The 19,214-nt window shown below is 42.8% G+C and overlaps 2 protein-coding genes and 1 non-coding gene across 7 annotated transcripts in view; all 3 read right to left on the bottom strand.

The window, feature by feature from the left end:
- TESK2 (testis associated actin remodelling kinase 2) overlaps window positions 1-11,686 on the bottom strand; it is a 134,140-nt gene extending 122,454 nt beyond the window's left edge. For both annotated transcript variants that reach the window (XM_043875984.1, XM_043875985.1), the window contains exon 1: window positions 11,356-11,686. The gene's annotated coding sequence lies outside the window, so the exon portion shown is untranslated. The remainder of the gene's footprint in view (window positions 1-11,355) is intronic.
- On the bottom strand, window positions 1,719-1,823 carry LOC122678492. The gene has a single exon (XR_006336161.1). It is a non-coding gene; the product is annotated as a U6 spliceosomal RNA (small nuclear RNA).
- Window positions 11,687-15,535: 3,849 nt separating the features above from the next.
- On the bottom strand, window positions 15,536-19,077 carry CCDC163 (coiled-coil domain containing 163). 4 transcript variants are annotated; one of them, XM_043875999.1, is made up of 10 exons: window positions 18,549-19,077; window positions 18,415-18,448; window positions 18,085-18,275; window positions 17,901-17,982; window positions 17,553-17,739; window positions 17,375-17,442; window positions 17,018-17,085; window positions 16,613-16,713; window positions 16,163-16,296; window positions 15,536-15,935 (listed from the first exon to the last, which is right to left on the bottom strand). In XM_043875999.1, the coding sequence occupies exons 1-10, from the start codon at window positions 18,624-18,626 to the stop codon at window positions 15,817-15,819; spliced, it is 1,062 nt and encodes a 353-aa protein (XP_043731934.1). In that variant the 5' UTR covers window positions 18,627-19,077; the 3' UTR covers window positions 15,536-15,816. The 4 variants fall into 4 exon arrangements, with proteins under 4 accessions (XP_043731934.1, XP_043731935.1, XP_043731936.1 ...); XM_043876000.1 differs by having other exon boundaries at window positions 18,085-18,272; XM_043876001.1 differs by having other exon boundaries at window positions 15,538-15,935; window positions 16,169-16,296.
- Window positions 19,078-19,214: the final 137 nt, after the last annotated feature.

Here is a 19,214-nt window from a genome sequence, read left to right as displayed (position 1 = left end):
GCCATTAAAAGTGACACTTAACTATCAGCACATAAAATATATATATACAAGAATGTATTAACTTACATGCTGTCAGTAACAAACAAACAAAAAAAAAACTGGAGCCAATCCAAATATCCATCAATAGGGTAGGTTAAATAAACTGTAGTATATCCAAATAATGTATTATATAGTCATTCAAAGAATGAGATAAGTTCTATATATACTAACATGGGGAGATGTTCAAGTTTCACTGTCCAGTGACCATGAAGTGAAGTGAAGTGAAGTCACTCAGTCATGTCCAACTGTTTGTGACCCCATGGACTGTAGCCTACCAGGTTCCTCCATCCATGGGATTTTCCAGGCAAGAATACTGGAGTGGGTTGTCATTACCTTCTCCAGAGTTCTTCCCGACCCAGGGATTGAATCCAGGTCTCCCACATTGTAGGCAGACGCTTTACCATCTGAGCCACTAGGGAAGTAAAACAAAATGTATAGTGCAATTTTATTTTTATTTTTTTAATATAATAGTAAACATTAATTTATATCCAGAAAACAATTTAGAGGCATTCATATATTAAACTGTCATATTGCTGGAGGAGATGATTATGCAAGAATCATTTCTGTTCAGTTTTTGTTTTTTTTTTTCACAATTATCTTGCATTAATTTTGCTTTTAAAAATTTAGATTAAAACGTTAGAACTAAAAATCATCCTTTCATCCGGAGCTTAAATGACATGAGATGAAATTTACAACATATGTTAAATGGGAAGAGGGAAAGGCAAAAATACAAAAACGGAATAATCGGTAATTATATAAAATTATGCACTGGAAAAAAAGGAATTATACCAAAGTGATAGCGTTGTTTTGGGTGGAAATGTATGACTTATTCTTTACTCTTACTCTAAACTATCTATAATGCTATATTGATAATAAATATAGCAAAATTCAAATAATTTCACAATCAATGTATAATGAACCCGAGTCTCTGAAAACACTCAATTATGAGCGTACAGAAATACAAATATAAAAGATGTAGTAATTCAGTTAAGTTCATATTAACGACAGCATGCATGCATGCATGCTCAGTTGTTTCAGTCATGTTCGACTCTGCGGCCCACCAGGTTTCTCTGTCCATGAGATTATGCAGGCAAGAATACTGGAGTGGATTGCCATGCCCTCCTCCAGGGGCTCTTCCCAATCCAGGGATCAACCTGCATCTCCTGCATTTCAGGCAGATTCTTCACCCACTGAGCCACCTGGGAAGCCCAACTACAGCACACTACCTGGCATTTCTTCTACTTTCTGATAGGAATTTGCTTCCTTAAAATATTTTCTTTCTGATTTAAATGCAGGAAAAAAATTCCAGTTCAAAAATAAAAATGTATTCTTTAATGTAATTATGGAGCTTTAAGAGGACTTTTGCAGGGTTTTTATGGTTTGTTTGGGGAGGGTTTTTTTGACCAAGCCATGCAGCTTCCCCCACCAAAGATCAAACAGAGTGCCCTGCAGTGAAAGAGCAGTCCTAACCACTGGGTAACTATTGTGAAGTCACTCAGTCGTTTCCAACTCTTTGCGACCCCATGGACTGTAGCCTACCAGGCTCCTCAGTCCATGGGATTTTCCAGGCAAGAGTACTGGAGTGGGCTGCCATTTCCTTCTCGAGGGAATCTTCCCAACCGAGGGATAAAACCTAGGTCTCCCGCACTGCAGACAGACGCTTTACCATCTGAGCCGCCAGGGAAGCCCAATGCTTCACGAATTTGCGTGTCATCCTTGCTGCAGGGGCCATGCTAATCTTCTCTGTATCGTTCCAATTTTTGCAAACAATGCCTATTTTCATGGGTCTTCATTCTGGGTGTGTGTGTGTACACTTTCCAAATAAAGGGTCATATTCCAATCTGAAATTTCATTTGTTTAGATACAATTTTGATAACATTTCTATGATTTCACAGGCATAAAAGATTTCAACATCATTTCAGACTAGCAAGAAGGAAGCATTGAAGAAAGTGGGGAAAACCACTAGACCATTCAGGTATGACCAAAATCAAATCCCTTATGATTATACAGTGGAAGTGACAAATAGACTTAAGGGATTAGATCTGATAGACAGAGTGCCTGATGAACTATGGACAGAGGTTTGTGACACTGTACAGGAGACAGGGATCAAGACCATCCCCAAGAAAAAGAAATGCAAAAAAGCAAAATGGCTGTCTGAGGAGGCCTTACAAATAGCTGTGAAAAGAAGAGAAGCCAAAAGCAAAGGAGAAAAGGAAAAATATACCCATTTGAATGAAGAGTTCCAAAGAACAGCAAGGAGAGATAAGAAAGCCTTCCTCAGTGATCAATGCAAAGAAATAGAGGAAAACAATAGAATGGGAAAGACTAGAGATCTCTTCAAGAAAATTAGAGACACCAAGGGAACATTTTATGCAAAGATGGGCTCAATAAAGGACAGAAATGGTAGGGACCTAACAGAAGCAGAAGATATTAAGACGAGATGGCAAGAATACACAGAAGAACTATACAAAAAAGATCTTCACAACCCAGATAATCACCATGGTGTGATCACTCACCTAGAGCCAGGCATCCTAGAATGTGAAGTCAAGTGGGCCTTAGGAAGCATCACTACAAACAAAGCTAGTGGAGGTAATGGAATTCCAGTTGAGCTATTTCAAATCCTAAAAGATGATGCTGTGAAAGTGCTACACTCAATATGCCAGCAAATTGGAAAACTCAGCACTGGCCACAGGACTGGAAAAGGTCAGTCTGCATTCCAATCCCAAAGAAAGGCAATGCCAAAGAATGCTCAAACTACCACACAATTGCACTCGTCTCACGCGCTAGTAAAGTAATGCTCAAAATTCTCCAAGCCAGGCTTCAACAATATGTGAACCGTGAACTTCCAGATGTTCAAGCTGGTTTTAGAAAAGGCAGAGGAACCAGAGATCAAATTGCCAACATCCACTGGATCACCGAAAAAGCAAGAGAGTTCCAGAAAAACATCTATTTCTGCTTTATTGACTATGCCAAAGCCTTTGACTGTGTGGATCACAATAAACTGTGGAAAATTCTGAAAGAGATGGGAATACCAGACCACCTGACCTGCCTTTTGAGAAATCTGTATGCAGGTCAGGAAGCAACAGTTAGAACTGGACATGGAACAATGAACTGGTTCCAAATAGGAAAAGGAGTACATCAAGGCTGTATATTGTCACCCTGCTTATTTAACTTCTATGCAGTGTACATCATGAGAAATGCTGGGCTGGAGGAAGCACAAGCTAGAATCAAGATTGCCGGGAGAAATATCAATAACCTCAGATATGCAGATGACACCACCCTTATGGCAGAAAGTGAAGAAGAACTAAAGAGCCTCTTGATGAAAGTGAAAGAGGAGAGTGAAAAAGTTGGCTTAAAGCTCAACATTCAGAAAACTAAGATCATGGCATCTGGTCCCATCACTTCATGGCAAATAGATGGGGAAACCGTGGAAACAGTGGTTGACTTTATTTTTCTGGGCTCCAAAATCACTGCAGATAGTGATTGCAGCCATGAAATTAAAAGATGCTTACTCCTTGGAAGGAAACTTATGACCAACCTAAACAGCATATTAAAAAGCAGAGACATTACTTTGTCAACAAAGGTCTGTCTAGTCAAGGCTATGGCTTTTCCAGTGGTCATGTATGGACGTGAGAGTTGGACTATAAAGAAAGCTGAGCACAGAAGAATTGATGCTTTTGAACTATGGTGTTGGAGAAGACTCTTGAGAGTCCCTTGGACTGCAAGGAGATCCAACCAGTCCATTCTAAAGGAGATCAGTCCTGGGTGTTCATTGGATGGAATGATGTTGAAGCCAAAACTCCAATACTCTGGCCACCTGATGTGAAGAGCTGACTCATTTGAAAAGACCCTGATGCTGGGAAAGACTGAAGGCAGGAGGAGAAGGGAATGACAGAGGATGAGATGGTTGGATGGCATCACCGACTCGATGGACATGGGTTTGGGTGGACTCCGGGAGCTGGTGACAGACAGGGAGGTCTGGCGAGCTGCAGTTCATGGGGTCGCAAAGAGTTGGACATGACTGAGCGACTAAACTGAAAAGGAAGCAAACTGCAATCTGTAACAGTTCACACAACACATGACAGCTAAAAAAATTCAACATTTATGACGGTTAAAAAAAATTCAATGACATCAGTTGCATATAAAATTTCTTTAAAAAAATAAATAAAATAAAAAATTTTTAAAAAATAAAATTTCTTAGCTTGGCATTCAAAGACTTTGCTCTACTAAAACTGGCCTAATTGTTATACCCCAGACTTAACCCTCCTTTCAAGTGTAGCTTTCCCCTCCTAACTCGGCTTAAATGATGTTCACCTCATTCCAGCTATTGTGTTCAACATCTTCTCGGTCTTCCTAACTTCACTCTTACACCTCTCCCAATTTACTCTCCAAAATGAGTAAATCTAAGAATTTTTCATGTGTGACACAAAGGCTCTTTCTTATTTGGCCCCTGCCCATATCTCCAGCCTCATCTATCTATATTCCTTTACCCACAGACACAATCTGCTACAAACATAGAGAACTACTTGTATTGCCCTACCCATACTTCAGTGCCTAGAAGGAATATTCCTTCTCCCTGGCGTGTTTTTCTTGACCTCTTCTATGTGGCTCTCTGGGGATCATCTCATATGGAAGTGTTCTCTGACTCTTCAATCTCTGCTATGTTTTGATAATGCCTGGCACTAAGCTCTGTTATAATAGTTATCATACGGTATTTTAATGGCTGCTTATCTATCTCTTTCACTGGACTATGAGCTCCATGAGGACTTAGACTTGAACTTACTCACCTCCAAATGAGTATGGCATACAAATTTTAATATTATTGTATGAATAAAAATTTAGAGTGGAAATAAACTAAAATAAATAATTATATGTCATTTAAATTTCAAACCTGGTATGTAAAAACATATTCATCCATTCGTTCATTCAGTCAACAAATATTTATTTAGCACCTTAAGGGCCAGGCACTATGCCAAGCCATAGAGAGCTAGTGATGACAATATAGACACATACACAAAAAGAATCCTGAGAGTCTTTGAATTTGGGGAAGATCTGAATAATTTAAAATCATCTCTATTTCCCAATTCCTTCTTAATGAACATGCATTAATTTTATAATCTCACACACATACAAAGTGAAAGGTCCTCCCAAATTACAAATACCTACCAATCAGTAAGAATATAATACCCAAAGTAAATAATGTGCAAATTTGTGAACATAGCTAATGCAAAAGCAAAACAATTTTTAAGACCTTTTAGTCAGATTCCAATTATACCTAATACAAAAAACAAGATTAAGTACGCAAAAATACTTCATGATTTCCACAGGGCCTACCTTTGAAAAAAAAAATACCAGGCAAACTGTCCAAGAAAAACACTGACCACAAGATCAATACCATCCTAGTTTCCCACACTGCAGAAAAAAAAAAAAAATTGCCATCCTATTCCATTTAATTGGAGGAGGAAATGGTAACCCATTCCAGTATTCTTGCCTGAAAAATCCCATGGACAGAGTAGCCTGATGGGCTATAGTCCAAAAGGGTGCAAAGAATCGGACATGACTGAGCAACTAAGCACATTCCATTCAATGCAGAAGAGGTGACATCCTCCATATAATTTGTTCAGAAGACAAATTAACAAACATCATATTTCATCTGTAGAATGATTTACAGTTTACAGTTCACTAAGCACTTTGACCTTTACAACAATTCTGTTTTCTTGTTCCCATTGGATAGACTAAAAAACTAAGGGTTAAGATGAAGAAGATCTTTCTAACTATGACTCAAAACCAAAAGTCATAAAAGAAAGAACTGATAAGTTTGTGTACATAAACATCTAAAAGTTCTGCATAGGAATAAAAGAAGTCAGAAGACAACTGTCAAAATGGGAAAATATCTGCAATACTCCAGACAAAAATAAATGTATTTTATCATCTTATCATACATATATATGATACACAAAACATAGTACACATAGTGTTAGTCGCTCACTCGTGTCCGAGTCTTCGGACCCCAGAGACTGTAGCCTCTGTCCATGGAATCCTCCAGGCAAGAATACTGGATTGGGTAGCCATTTCCTTCTCCAGGGAATTTCCCAACCCAGGGATCGAATCCATGTCTCCCGCATTGTAGGCAGATTCTTTACTGTCTGAGCCACCAGGCAAGCCCATATATATATATATAAATACACATATATTATAAATCAAGAGAAAGAGACTTACAGTATGAAAGAGATCTATGACTCAAGAGAAAAATAGGTAAAGAATTTAAACACACAGTTTACAGAAATGGAAATATGAGTGATCAAACAATATAAAAAAATCCTTGATCTTAATAACATAATATTTTAAAACCTAAAACTACTCTGAGGTATCATTTTTCTCTATCAGACTGGCAAAAATTCAAGTCTGATAACAGCAAAACATAATACTGATAACACTGATCCTAGAGCCAGAGTACTTAGTTTGAGTTTCTGCCACAGTAGCTGTGTGATTTGGGCAAGGCATTTAAATTTTCTACTCATTAAGTATTCTTCTGAAAAATGGAGATAATAATTGTACCTAACTCAAAGGATGTTATTAAGATGAAATGAACTAATGTATATAAAGCACTTATTATCTGGTACACAGGAAGCACCATGTAAGTATTAGCTGTGATACAGTTAATGTTGGTGAGTGAACAGGCAACATACATTTTGGAGCAACCCCAAAGGAAAGCAATTCGACAATACATTTCATAGTTATAAAAGCATACATCATTTGACTTAGAAATCCCACTTTCTACAAAGTTATCCCACAAATGGCCTTCCACACATGTAAGGTGGCATGCATATGTTCAAGGGTCTCCATTATAGAACTACTTATAATATCAAGACTAGAATCAACACAATAAGGAACTAATATGATACATCCATTCAATGAAATACTATGCAAAAAAAATTTTTTTAAAAAGCAGGAGTTCTCCAGTGACCTAGTGATTAGGAATCCGGGCTTTAACTGCCATGTCCCAGGTTCAATCCCTGGTTGAGGAACTGAGATCCTGCAAGGTGTGAGATGTGGCTAAAAAATAAACAAAGGGTAAGAGTAAAAACTGTAAAAATAAATTAAATTTTAAAAATTTAAAAATTAAAAAAGCAGAAACTATGTACTGAACTGGAAAGATCTCTAAGATATATTAAGTGAAAAAGTAGTTTAGGGGTAACAGTTTGAAGGTACAGAACAGTGGGGACCACGGGCTAACTTTTGCATGAAAAGTAGAAAAAAATAGATTACATATTCATATTTGTAAGCATCTGCCTAAAGAAAGTCTCAAAAAATGTAAAGAAACTAGTAAAAGCAGTCAGGAAGGGAGCATGGGAGGAATAGGCATAGGAGTGAGATTTTCACTGCTTATATAAAATATATAAATGGGCAACTAACTATTTGAATGTATTACCTTTTCAAAAATTAATTTTTAAAAATAGCTCAGAGCATAAAAACTTCGCCTACAATCATACAGTTAATCATAACAGAGTGGATTACAATTTTGTCACACTGTCTTTCTGAAATTTTCAAGAATGTAAGATTTTAAAATGATCACAGGACTCCCCAGGTGGTACAGTGGATAAGAATCTGCGAGTCAACGCAGGGGGCACAGATTCAATCCCAGGTCTAGGAACTAAGCCCACGCACTACAACTACTGAAGTCTGTGTGCCTAGTGCCTGTGATCCACCACAAGAGAAGCCACTGCAAGAAGTCCGAGCACCACAAGAAGAGTAGCCCCCAATCATGGCAACTAGAGAAAGCCCACGCAAACATAAAAAAGACCCAGTGCAACCAAACATTTAAAAAAATAGTCACAAGTGAGACTTCCCTGGTGGTCCAGTGATTAAGACTCTGCATTTCCACTGTAAAGGGAAGTAAAATCCCATATGCCACATGGTGTGGCCATAAAATAATAATGATGATGATGAAGTTTTTTAAAATAAAAATTATCACAAGTTTTTCTCTGAAACAACCACTCCCTCAACAAAAGTAACACCAGTGTGACCACACTGAAGTCATCTCCATATGATGACTTGGAAAATATATATAACAATGTGAGTCTAAAATATTCACCATCACCTACACTATTCAATGTAATAATTGCCTTTCATTTCCTGAAAGATGAAATTCTCATAAAAGCCCTTATCATAGGTTTCAAATTCCAATACAACATTCATTTTGCAGAAAAATGAAATGTACGACACAGAAATTTTATTCGTAAAAACTTTCACACTGAGAAAGAATCATTAAGGCAAGTCAGCTTTCTACTCTAAATAAGCCGGAGGATGAGTACATATAAATATGAAAATGTGTAACTTTGTTTTTACAAATAACCTAAGTACAAAATGTTATTGGGGATAATGGGTTGGAGAGTCCTAGCCTAGCTTCTCAACATACACACTTTTAAACAGAACTAAACAGGCCTGAGTTCAGTCGCTCAGTCGTGTCTAATTCTTTGCGACCCCATGGACTACAGCATGCCAGGCCTAATATATTCCAAATTACAAAAGACTGTTTGAGACCACCATCCCAAATATATTTATCTGTATGAGAGAATACATCATACATCCAGTGTATCAAGTATCTGAGGATCTCAACATTAATTCACACACAAGCACACAAGTACTTGTACCACCTAGTACTGCTTTTGAACAAGTGACAAGGAATGTCCAACTCAATTTTGGGTCCCTTAATTATGAGCAGCCCCACATATAGGACCCAGTATCTCCTCTGTTCAACTTCCTGCTTCATAGTGAGCAACTATGACATCCATATTGATGACATAATATTTGTCATAGTCCCTTATCCTCCCACTAGTTCAATAATCTCTATTCCCCTTCAACAGCACTGAGACAGTTACATATTGCTTTTAGTTTTTACCTTGAAACTATATTTATATTGAACTCACAGCTTTCTCATTTTGTATTTCTTACAAAACCTAGTCTTCAACCACTTTCTGATTGTCTCCTTATTCTCCAAGTACACTAGCCCCAATGAACGTTTTATTTCTTATAGCCCCAGCTTGGACCCCCAAAGTCCATCACATCTCCCACACTATCATTAGCAATGTAAAGTTACTCTCCATTTTATCTTTCTTTCTTGTAAATTCCACTTCTGGATCCACCCAATCATCTTTTTGGCCCTCATGCTCAGGCTGCTGAAGAAGTGTAAAATCCATGGTGCTAGGCCCCATTATTATATTACTGGACTTACATGTGGTTAGCAATTTTTTGTTTGTTTAATCCTTAATCCATTCCTCTTTCATTTTCCATTCAAGATTTCCAAGGCCATAAAACTCAAGCCAGAAACTCACCATAGTTCCTTCAGTCTTTAAAGATAATTGACTTCTCCACAGATAACCGAGCACATCAAGAAAATAAGACCATCTTTAAACTCGCTCACCTTCTTTCCCTCCAACCACATCAGTATCCATATTTAATGTCTATTCTTGTGATGTCAAAAAATGAAATGCTCAACATATTAAAATTTCCCCTTATAAATAAAATTTCCCTTCAACCTACAAAACTGTTTCACTCATACTAAGAAAAACACACATGTGCCATAGTGGAAAGAACACAGGTTTCAGAACTAGACAGACTTTTTTCAAATTCTTGCCTATAGCCTTCCCATCTATAAAAGAGGGATACTGCTGATATGAAACAAGGCTGTTGTGATCTTTAAAGCATCTCTATGATACGCAACACATAGAATAACCTCAACAAAGGTGTTTCACTACTATCAGTTTTCCTTCACAACCACAGTTGTTGAACAAGGAATTTTACTCACTGTTCCACATTTGTTCCTCAATCCATCATGATCTGATTACTGCCATCCATCATTCCCAACATCAAGCTATCTAAAGTGTCTTTCAAAGAAAACAAGTGATCTCCTAATTATTAAATTCAGTGGTTTCTTCCTAATTCTCACTATACTGATATCATACACTGATAGTCATCCTCTCCCTTCTTGAGATCCTTTCTTCCTTTGGCCTCTATCATAATGCCACTCTGTTCTAGTTCTTGTCCCATTCTTTTAACCTCTCTTTCTCAGTGTCTACTGCCCTACAAACAATGATATTCTTCCTGGTCCACAGCCTTTGTCTTCTCTTCTTTCAGCATTACCATCCATACTAAGGCTTCAAATATCCTGCATATATTCTTAGTTGACCCTCAAATATATGTATACAGTTCCACACTTTCTCCCAACTTTCAGACCCAAATTTCCAGCTACCCACAATAATATCTGAAAAACACATCAAGCTAAACTTGTCCAAAACCAAATTCATTACTTTCTCTCATAACTGCTCCTTTATTCTCTGTTTCAATTAATATTATCGATCCATCCCATCAGTCACATTAGAAATCTCCCACTAATTCTCTCCACTTTGTTTTGAGAGCACATGGAATTGCATGCCATTCTCTTCACTCTCCTCTGACCTGGATTAGCACATTACTTTCCAAACTACCGAGGCTGTCTGCCTCCAATTCTTCACTTTGAATTCTTCCTCCCTATTTTCACCAGAGATAATCAACCATACCAAACTCCTGCTTACAAAAGCTTTAAAAGCTCCCCACACCTACGGAATAAAGTCCAAACTATTTAGCAAGTACCCCCCGCCCCCAGAGGGATAAACTGACAGGTTTTTATTTTTAAATTCGACAAACCCGGTTTCACTTCTAGCTAAATCTGAATACTGGCTTAGTCCAGATTGTTCAAAGTGAAGGATAAAAGGCAGAGAAGGGAAAAGGAGAGATTGGGATAAGAGGGATGACAGGGAAGGGCTGAAAAGGAGCTAGTAGTGCCTGAGGGGAAGAAAGTGTCTTTCAAGGGTAGAAATGGATGAGGGAAGATTATGTCTGAAAAAAGTTTGAGTCCAGATCTCCGTCCGAGCCGACAGGGTGAAGCTTAAGGTCTCAGACACTGGAGTTCTCCGAGGAAACGAAGGAGTCCTGTCTCTAAAATGGGAAAAGTGCCTGAGAGGAGTCGGGGACCGGGTCCCATTTATGAACGAACTTCTCACGGGTTCCGGGCCTCTGAAGAGGGCAGAGAAGGCGCGGGGGGAGGGGGGAGGGGGGAGAGAGGGAGCTGTCCCGGGACCCTGAGGGAAGTGAAAAGAGTAGGGGAAGGGGCCGAGGAGTGTCCCCAGCCGCTGAGAGAAGGGCCTCCGGGAAGCGAAGGAGTTCTGCCAGTGCTAAAACACCCGAGCACCAATGCTCTGGAGCCCAGGCGGGTAGCAGCCGCGCGCGCGGGCCGGGTGCCCTGGGTTCGTGCCCCACGCGCTCTCTTGGCGTTACCTGAGGCGGGACTGAGCAGCGAGAGGGGTGCCTGCGCGGGCGGGAAGGGGAGGCGGAGGCAAAGAGGGAGCATAGTAGCCCTCACTGCTCGGAGGCGGCAGCGGCTCTTAGCCTGCGGAGGCGGTGGGGGTCCCTCTCACAGAAGCCGGCGACTCGGCGGGGTCAGCGGCGGCGGAGGTCGAGGAGGCTACTGCCATGACCCCGCAGACGGGGTCGCTCCCCCCGCTTGTTCAGCGGGGTCAGGAGGATGATCCGGCCGGAGAGGTAAAGAGGGCAGCTGGGAGCGCCTCTAGGCTCCCTGGCCGCGAGCGACTGAAACGCCCGCCCCGCCGGGCAGGGGAGTTTGGGGCGGGGTTTAGTTAGCTCCGCCCCTCACCTCAAGCCCTCCCTCAGGACAGCCAATCAATCGTTAATCCTTGAAAAAAAACGAGCTGGTGGAATTGCCCAATTAGCACTAGGGATACCACGTGGTATGAGGGCGGGCACAATGGGCGTTTAGAGAAGCCAATCATCAGCCCAAAGCTCCAACTCTGGAGGACTAAAGGAGCCAATAGGAAGAAAGTGGAGGTAAAAACAGAAGAGGTAGTGTGTGGGAAAGGCGGAACCAAGGGCGGAACCAAGGAGGAGGGAGGGAATACACCTGGGGGAAACCCAAGTCCAGGAGCCTCTCAGAGGGCGGGACAGTAAACACAAAATGGGCCAATCAAAATGCCAAACATATAAGCTCTTGGTAATAGATAAAGCCAACAGAAAATGGATTCGACTGGCGCGGCTTTTGGGTTGGAGAAGAAACAGCTGAGTAAGAACTGTCTGAGTAGGCAAAAGCTGTATGAACGCAGAGTCCGACAGGATCTCAGTATAGTGTGGGGAGAAAACTGATGTGAACAATTATTAGCGACTTGAGATAGTAAGAGCAATGAATAGAAATGCTAAACGAGTAACTCATCTAAATTAAGAGATTCGATTTGGTGAAGGCTTCTTGGAGGGAACCCTTGAGCTGACTTGAAAACAGGGCAGGGAATAGAATTCTGTTCAGCTGTTCAACAGGTACATATTTCCTCTTGTTTTCCCTATGCCTGGACCTCAGGCAGTCATAATCTCATGCCTGAGCAGATTGGAATAGGACTTGAGCTTCCGGGGGGGAAAAGAAGGTAAACAAACAAAGGAGTATGGACCTTCTTGCACCAGTGCTTCCCGGGGTTGGAGACCTCCTTTCTGACATCTTTAGGCTTGCCTCCTGCTGGGTCTTGACAGATGAGTGGAATTTGAATAAGTGGAGTGGTGTGCATTCTTGGTGGCAATAATGTTTAAGAAAGGGGACTTCCCTAGTGGTCCAGTGGCTAAGATTCCACAACTCACAATGCAGGGGGCCTGAGTTCAATCCCTGATCAGAGAACTAGATCCCATATCCCACAACTAGAAGTTCCCATGCCACAACTAAAGATCTCACTTGACTCAAATAAGACCCACGTGCAACCAAGTGATTTTTTTTTTTCAAAAGAAGTTTAAGCTTCCTAGTTAGCTCAGTGGTAAAGAATTTGCCTCCCAATGCAGGAGATGCAGGTTCAATCCCTGGGTCAGGAAGACCCTCCCTAGAAGAGAAAACGGCAACCCACTCCAATATTCTTGCCTGGAGACTCTCGTGGACAGAGGAGCCTAGCAGGCTACAGTCCATGGGATCCCAAAGAGTTGGACATGACTGAGCACTTACATAATGTGAGGTAGGAGATAAGAATGGAGAAAGAAAAGGTTAAATGTGAGTTCAGTTTAAGTGCCAGACTTGTCCTTTCTTTTTTATGCTGTGAGAATTATCAAAGGTTCTTTAGCAGGAGAGTAACCTTAACAGGACACTGTTATAGGAAGATGGATAGCTCACAGGATCTCTAAAGGGAGAAAAGAGATCAACATTGGCCCAGTTTCCTTGGCCAAAAAAGCCTTTTCTGTATCATTCTTCTGGCAACAAATCATGTGCTGCCACCTGCTGACAGTTCAAATACCATCATTCCACATTGCCATTGGAGCCCTGGCACCCTTGCAAACCTGTCTTCCACAGACGTTGATGCAGAAGAATTGATAAATAAGCAGACCACTGGTAGCAAGTAGATTAAATAATATCATTATGCCAGATGTATCACCTCCCCAGTGAAAGATGTAAAACATAGGGTTTCCTTGTACCTGCTTCAGCAGGAAGATGAGCCTTGATGGGAAGTTTTTGGAGTTTTTTTGAACAGGTTATATTTGACCCAGGTCTGATCTAGTCATTCCACTCTCATCAATCTCCCCAATGCTGAAGGGAAAGAAACTCTGAGGATTGCCTTATAGCTATGCAGATGTCCTAGGCCCACTCTTCGTGACTTGTCTGCTAGTTAAGTCAGGACCTGAATGTACCACATAACAGGAAATAGTTCCTGCCCTCCTCACCCCAGTCTTTTATTATGTTTTTATTTCAGATAACTGTCTCCTCTTCCTAGCTAGCTTGAGTTAAGAGCTGGGAGTCCACTGAACACCTTTGTTGTTGTTCAGTAGCTAAGTCTTGTCTGACTCTGCAACACCATGGACTACAGCACACCAGTCTTCCCTGTCCTTCACTATCACCTGGAGTTTGCTCAAACACATGTCCATTGAGTCAGAGATGCCATCCAACCATCTCATCCTTTGTCTCCCCCTTCTCCTCCTGCCCTCAGTTTTTCCCAGCATCAGGGTCTTTTCTAGTGAGTTGGCTCTTCACATCAGGTGGCCAAGATATTGGAGCTTCAGCTTCAGCATCCGTTTCTGCCCTACTCACCCCCCGCCTTTTATTGTGCTTTTATTTCAGGTAACTGTCTCCTCTTCCCAGCTAGATTGAGCTAAGAGCTGGGAGTCCACTGCACATCTTAGCTCAGGACAAATACATACCAGGACTTGTATGCTTTAAGTTCAAGAAACATCATCCACTTGTGCTAAGCAACTATACTCCACTAAAAATTAATTTAAACAAAGGAACACCTTTGAGTCAGTTCTAATTAGGTGGATGAACCTAGAACCTATTATACAGAGTGAAGTAAGTCAGAAAGAGAAAGATAAATATCATATTCTAATGCATATACACAAAATCTAGAAAAATGGTACTGAAGAATTTACATTCAGGGCACAAATGGAGAAACAGACATAGAGAATAGACTTGGGAAGAGGAAGGGGAGGGTGGGATGTATGGAAAGAATAACATGGAAACTTACATTACCATAGTAAAGCCAATGGGAATTTGCTATGTGGCTAAGAAAACTCAAACAGGGGCTCTGCATCAACCTAGAGGGGTGGGATGGGGAGAGAGATGGGAGGGAAGTTCAAAAGGGAGGGGATATGTGTATACTTATGGCTGATTCATGTTGAGGTTTGACAGAAAACAACAATTCTGTAAAGCAATTATCCTTCAATAAAAAATAAATTATAAATAAGTTACAAAAAAGTTTAAAAAAGAAGAAAACACCCACTTAGTGGATAAATAACATTATTTTGGCTATGTTTAGCAGAGGAAGAGACTTCATGAGACCTCAGTGAGATGCTACTACTTCTAGGGAAATCTTGGAATGCACTGTCCGGAATACAAAGCCCAGGTAAGGAAAAAGTAAAGCTTCCCTTACCTGCCTAGGAAGACTTACTTTCCAGAGAGCATCCAAGTGGAGGAAGGATCAGAACCAATAGCTAAAAAGCATTTTTTAATATAATAGGAAATATCAGTGTCTAACTCCTAGTAAGTACTGAATCATAAAATTTGTTTCAGTTAATAAATACAGACATGTATATTTACTATGCTACAATACAATGTAAACTATTTCTTACTAGAGGTCACAGTCAAAAAATCCTGAAAGCCACTAGATTAGAGGTTGAGGCTGAAAGACTGACCAAAGAGGAGCCTGCTACAGAATCACAGCCTGGGCTGCTGAGGATGAAGAGATATAAAGGGGCCAGAGAGAGCCTCAGGAGACAGAAGCTGAAAAAAAAAAAAAAAAAAAGAGGACTCCTTCTATTGCCCAGGTCAAGGGCCCACCACAATGTCTTGTCCTTCTCTGCATCCCCACAGCAGTACTGCCCCGAGCACTGGCCTACCTCATTCTACCCACCAGACTGGGAGCTTCTATCTCCTTCCAATTTCCACTGAGCACAGGGTCTATACTCAGAAGATAGTTATAAATGCCCATGAACTTGGGTTTCAGAGAGAGAGGGAGCAGGAAGCAATCAAGTAACAGGAGGAAGAAAAGGTACAGTTGAGCCTATCCCATGTGGGTGCTGATTCACAAACACATCAGGGAGGGTTAAACCATTTTATTGCAATTGGTAGACATGGATGGACAGGCAGTGACAAGCCTCAGTAGGGAGGGCAAACACCAACTAGATCAAGAGGGGAGGGGCAGGCGACTCAGAAACAGGACCTTGGAGGGGAAGGTGAGCAAAGAAGACTTCATCCTACTACATTGCAAGTCCTTACAGGTCACTTAGGAGTATCCTGGGGCCCTTAAAGAATAGGTCCTCTTGCTCAAGGCTCTGGGCCTGGAGCTGAAAGCTGCTGGGCTCCGGGTTAGAAAGGGTATACCTCTGGAGATCTATGAGGAGAGATAGGGGGAAAAAAGACAAATCATCAGCAAGCACTGTGTTACACACAGTCCTAGGCTTGGGCCCTATTGGGAAGGGACATTCAGGCCTGATGGGATAAGGAGCAACAGAGGTTGATGGATTTCCAAAGAAAGAGGCAGAGACCCCATTCTATCCAGTGTCAAACAATTAGGCAGCTGGCGTCCAGGCACCACTCAGATTCAGCCTCCTGCCTTACCCTCACCTAGCTTCCTTAAAAGATCCCAGCTACTGTTACTGTCCAGAAGCCTGACTTCAGAACTAGATGAAGAAAGCGACATGGTGAAGGTGGGCAGTCGAGGCAGCTTAGATTGGAGGACATGAACGGAAGTCCTGCAAAAGGGAAAGAATCAGAAGTAGACATGGTGACAGTGGGTCAAGGGGCCCTCCCAGCACACACCTGACCTGTCCTCCTTCCTGAGGCTAGGACTCCAGTCTCTTCCCCCTTTATCCTCCAAATACAGAGATACCTCAGAGACACTGTGTCAAGCAAAGAAAATGTGCAGTACTGCCCATATGGGCTGTAACCTCCTACCATACCTTCCCTACCAGCCCATGTCAAATCTGAGATAGCTGAACTGTGGTCCCCAATGCCTGGCCTCTGTGAGACAAATCCCTTCCACCGCCATAAGCACCCACACCTCCTGACCTGAGCAGGTCATGCTCCTGCCGGGCATCCTGGACCTCTGTTCTGACAGCCTCCAGGGTGTGACCTTTGCCGTCCTGGCCACTTTGCAGCTGATCCAACATCTGCCATACCATAGGGCCAGGTAGGACCAAACCTCTACCTCTCCAGGAGGAGCACCCGCCTCCCCATGATTAGCCTGTTGAGCCCACTTGGAGCCCTCATGTGGACAAAGATAGTTTCTCATGTCCTGGAGCAGAGGGCTTGGGAAGAAGAGCTTTGGAGGGAGGTGGAGTCAGCACAAGGAAGAGATGGAAAGAGATAGGAGTAGGAGAGGGTATCCTGGCCTGCCCGCAAAACAGGATAGATAGAGAAAGGAAGGGGCCTCCAAAGGGAGAGATGAACAGATAGGTCCGATCCTGGTCCTACCTTCCAGCTGCAGGCCTGACCTTGCCGCCTCTCATTCATCTGTTTCAGCAGCAGCTCCTGGTGCTGGCCTGCAGATGAGAGAAAATGTGAAGGAACATCTCCAACTTCCTTCCTTCCCCTGGTCCCTGCCTTGCGCCCAGCCTGGCACTGAAAACGGACAGATACATTCTGGTCCAGCTGCTGGGAAGTTTCCAACCTGACTGGAGAGACACACGCACACCATGTGAGGAAAGACAAAATACTTGGCCAGGTTTCCGGGTAGCTCAAGCAAAGGTATGGTCATTTATTAGGAAAGCAAGAAGGCTTTTCAGAAAAGGGAACAGGTGGATTCACACCCACCCTCAACCTTTTACTCACTCAACTGGTCCCGTGGCAACTTTAGGTCCTCCCGAAGAATCTCTGACTCCTTGCCCAGCAGTTGCCACCTTCAGGGATAATAGCAGTGTCATTCTAAAGCCAATTAACAAGCCCAGAGGAGGCTACCAGAGTACCAGGAGTTCAGGGCTGAAGAAGACAAGGTTTGCCCATCACTTACTCATTCTGAAGCTCTTCGTGAAGGCCACTGGTGGCACTGCACTCCTGTGGTCCTGTCTGTATTTGGGCTCGGGCCTGTTCCTGCACCTGGCTTCGAAGGCCCTGCAGTTCCCTTCTCATCTCTTCCAGATGTTGCTCCAGGAGAAGGACCCTTTGCTCTGGGCCCCCCTGCAGCAATCTTAGTGATGCTACAGTGAGACAAGTTGGGGATCAGCCCCCTAAGAACTTCACACAAGAGCCTATAGACTCCACTTGCAAATCAAGACACAAGTGCACAGACAACAGAAGAGCCACAAAACGTGCACACACATTTGAGGCTGTGTATATGAAGAAAAGAATGATCAGATACCTTCCAGGGCAGAGATATTGTACTTCTGCTCCTCTCGCTCTTCCAGCAGGCCCTGGACAGCCTGCCATAGTGCTTCAGTCACCTACCCAGGCAGAAAAGCCCCATGAGCTCCCCAACCACTGGTAACCTCATCTCACACTCACAGAAACCCCAAATATACACACCTCAGGAATCCATGCCTCACCTGAGCCTGGGATCTAAGCTGGGATCGAAGAATAGTAACTTCGTCCCAGAGAGAAGATGCACTGTGGGCCTCAGCCCAGTTTAGCCTCTCTGGGAATACAGGAGCCTCTAGAGCCCAAGCCTTTTGAGCTTGGATTCCTGACTGGGTAGGCAAGTGATGACGGGAAATCCAGGTCCCAGCCAGGTCTCCTGCTGAGGGAAAAAGGAAGGGACAAGTGCAAAGCCCCTTAGTTGGAGGAGGGAACAGACGTTTCTTCAGGAAAAGAAAAAGTTGGAATTTGAAAGGAACAGTGGATAACACTGGAAAGAAAGGCTGAGGGACAATATTCACCCCCGGTAGAGACTCCAACTGGATACAGCCGTTGCTACAAAAGAAACAAATGCACAGGCCAATGAGTTCTGTTTTGCAATTTATTAACCCACATCCCCTAAACAGGGGGGCGGGGGACTCAGGCGCCCCCTCACCTTAATCCTGCTCACATTTCGGTCCGTAGCATTGAGAAGCGCGTCGAGCTGCTCAGACCAGCCCAGACTCCTACTCATGGCCTGCGGCAGGGGTCTGGCTTCCTGGCGTCTTGTGCCCTTGCTCCCCACACTGTGGACACCCAAGACACAGCCCAGGGAAGACCACAACGTAAGCTCTAAAGAGGTGAGTGGGGGGATGCAATACTAAAGGTAAGGAAGCAATAATCAGACCAAAACTGCGCTTCTGGGACTAGTCCGGGGAGCGGCGTCCTTGGGGAACTAGGGGAAAAGCGGGATGCCCTGATGAACAAATATCTATTAGGAACTGAAGATGCTGAATCTTGGTTTAGACGTCCCCAGACTCACAACTGGCCCCATAACACCAAAATTGTGCCAGTGACCACTGCCGCCGCCCAGTTCAAACCTTACGGTAGGCCGGAAATACCTGACTTCGGACTGGCCTCCGCGGCGCCACTTGGGAAATTGAGTTCGCCTCTATTGGAGACAATCGGCGATGGAGGCCACCGAACTACGTTTCCCTTGAAGCAACACGCGCAGTCACAGTCCCCCCCCCCCGTGAAGCTTGCCGGGAAACCGAGTTTTTCTGCTTCTGTAGTGGGTACCTCTACGAACTGAATGAACTACGTGTCCCAGGATGCATCGCGC

The sequence above is a fragment of the Cervus elaphus genome, chromosome 20 (genome assembly GCF_910594005.1).
Source record: "Cervus elaphus chromosome 20, mCerEla1.1, whole genome shotgun sequence".
Classification (NCBI taxonomy): Eukaryota; Metazoa; Chordata; class Mammalia; order Artiodactyla; family Cervidae; genus Cervus; species Cervus elaphus.
Note: the sequence above shows the minus strand (reverse complement) of the source record. Positions and strands in the feature narration are given on the sequence as shown.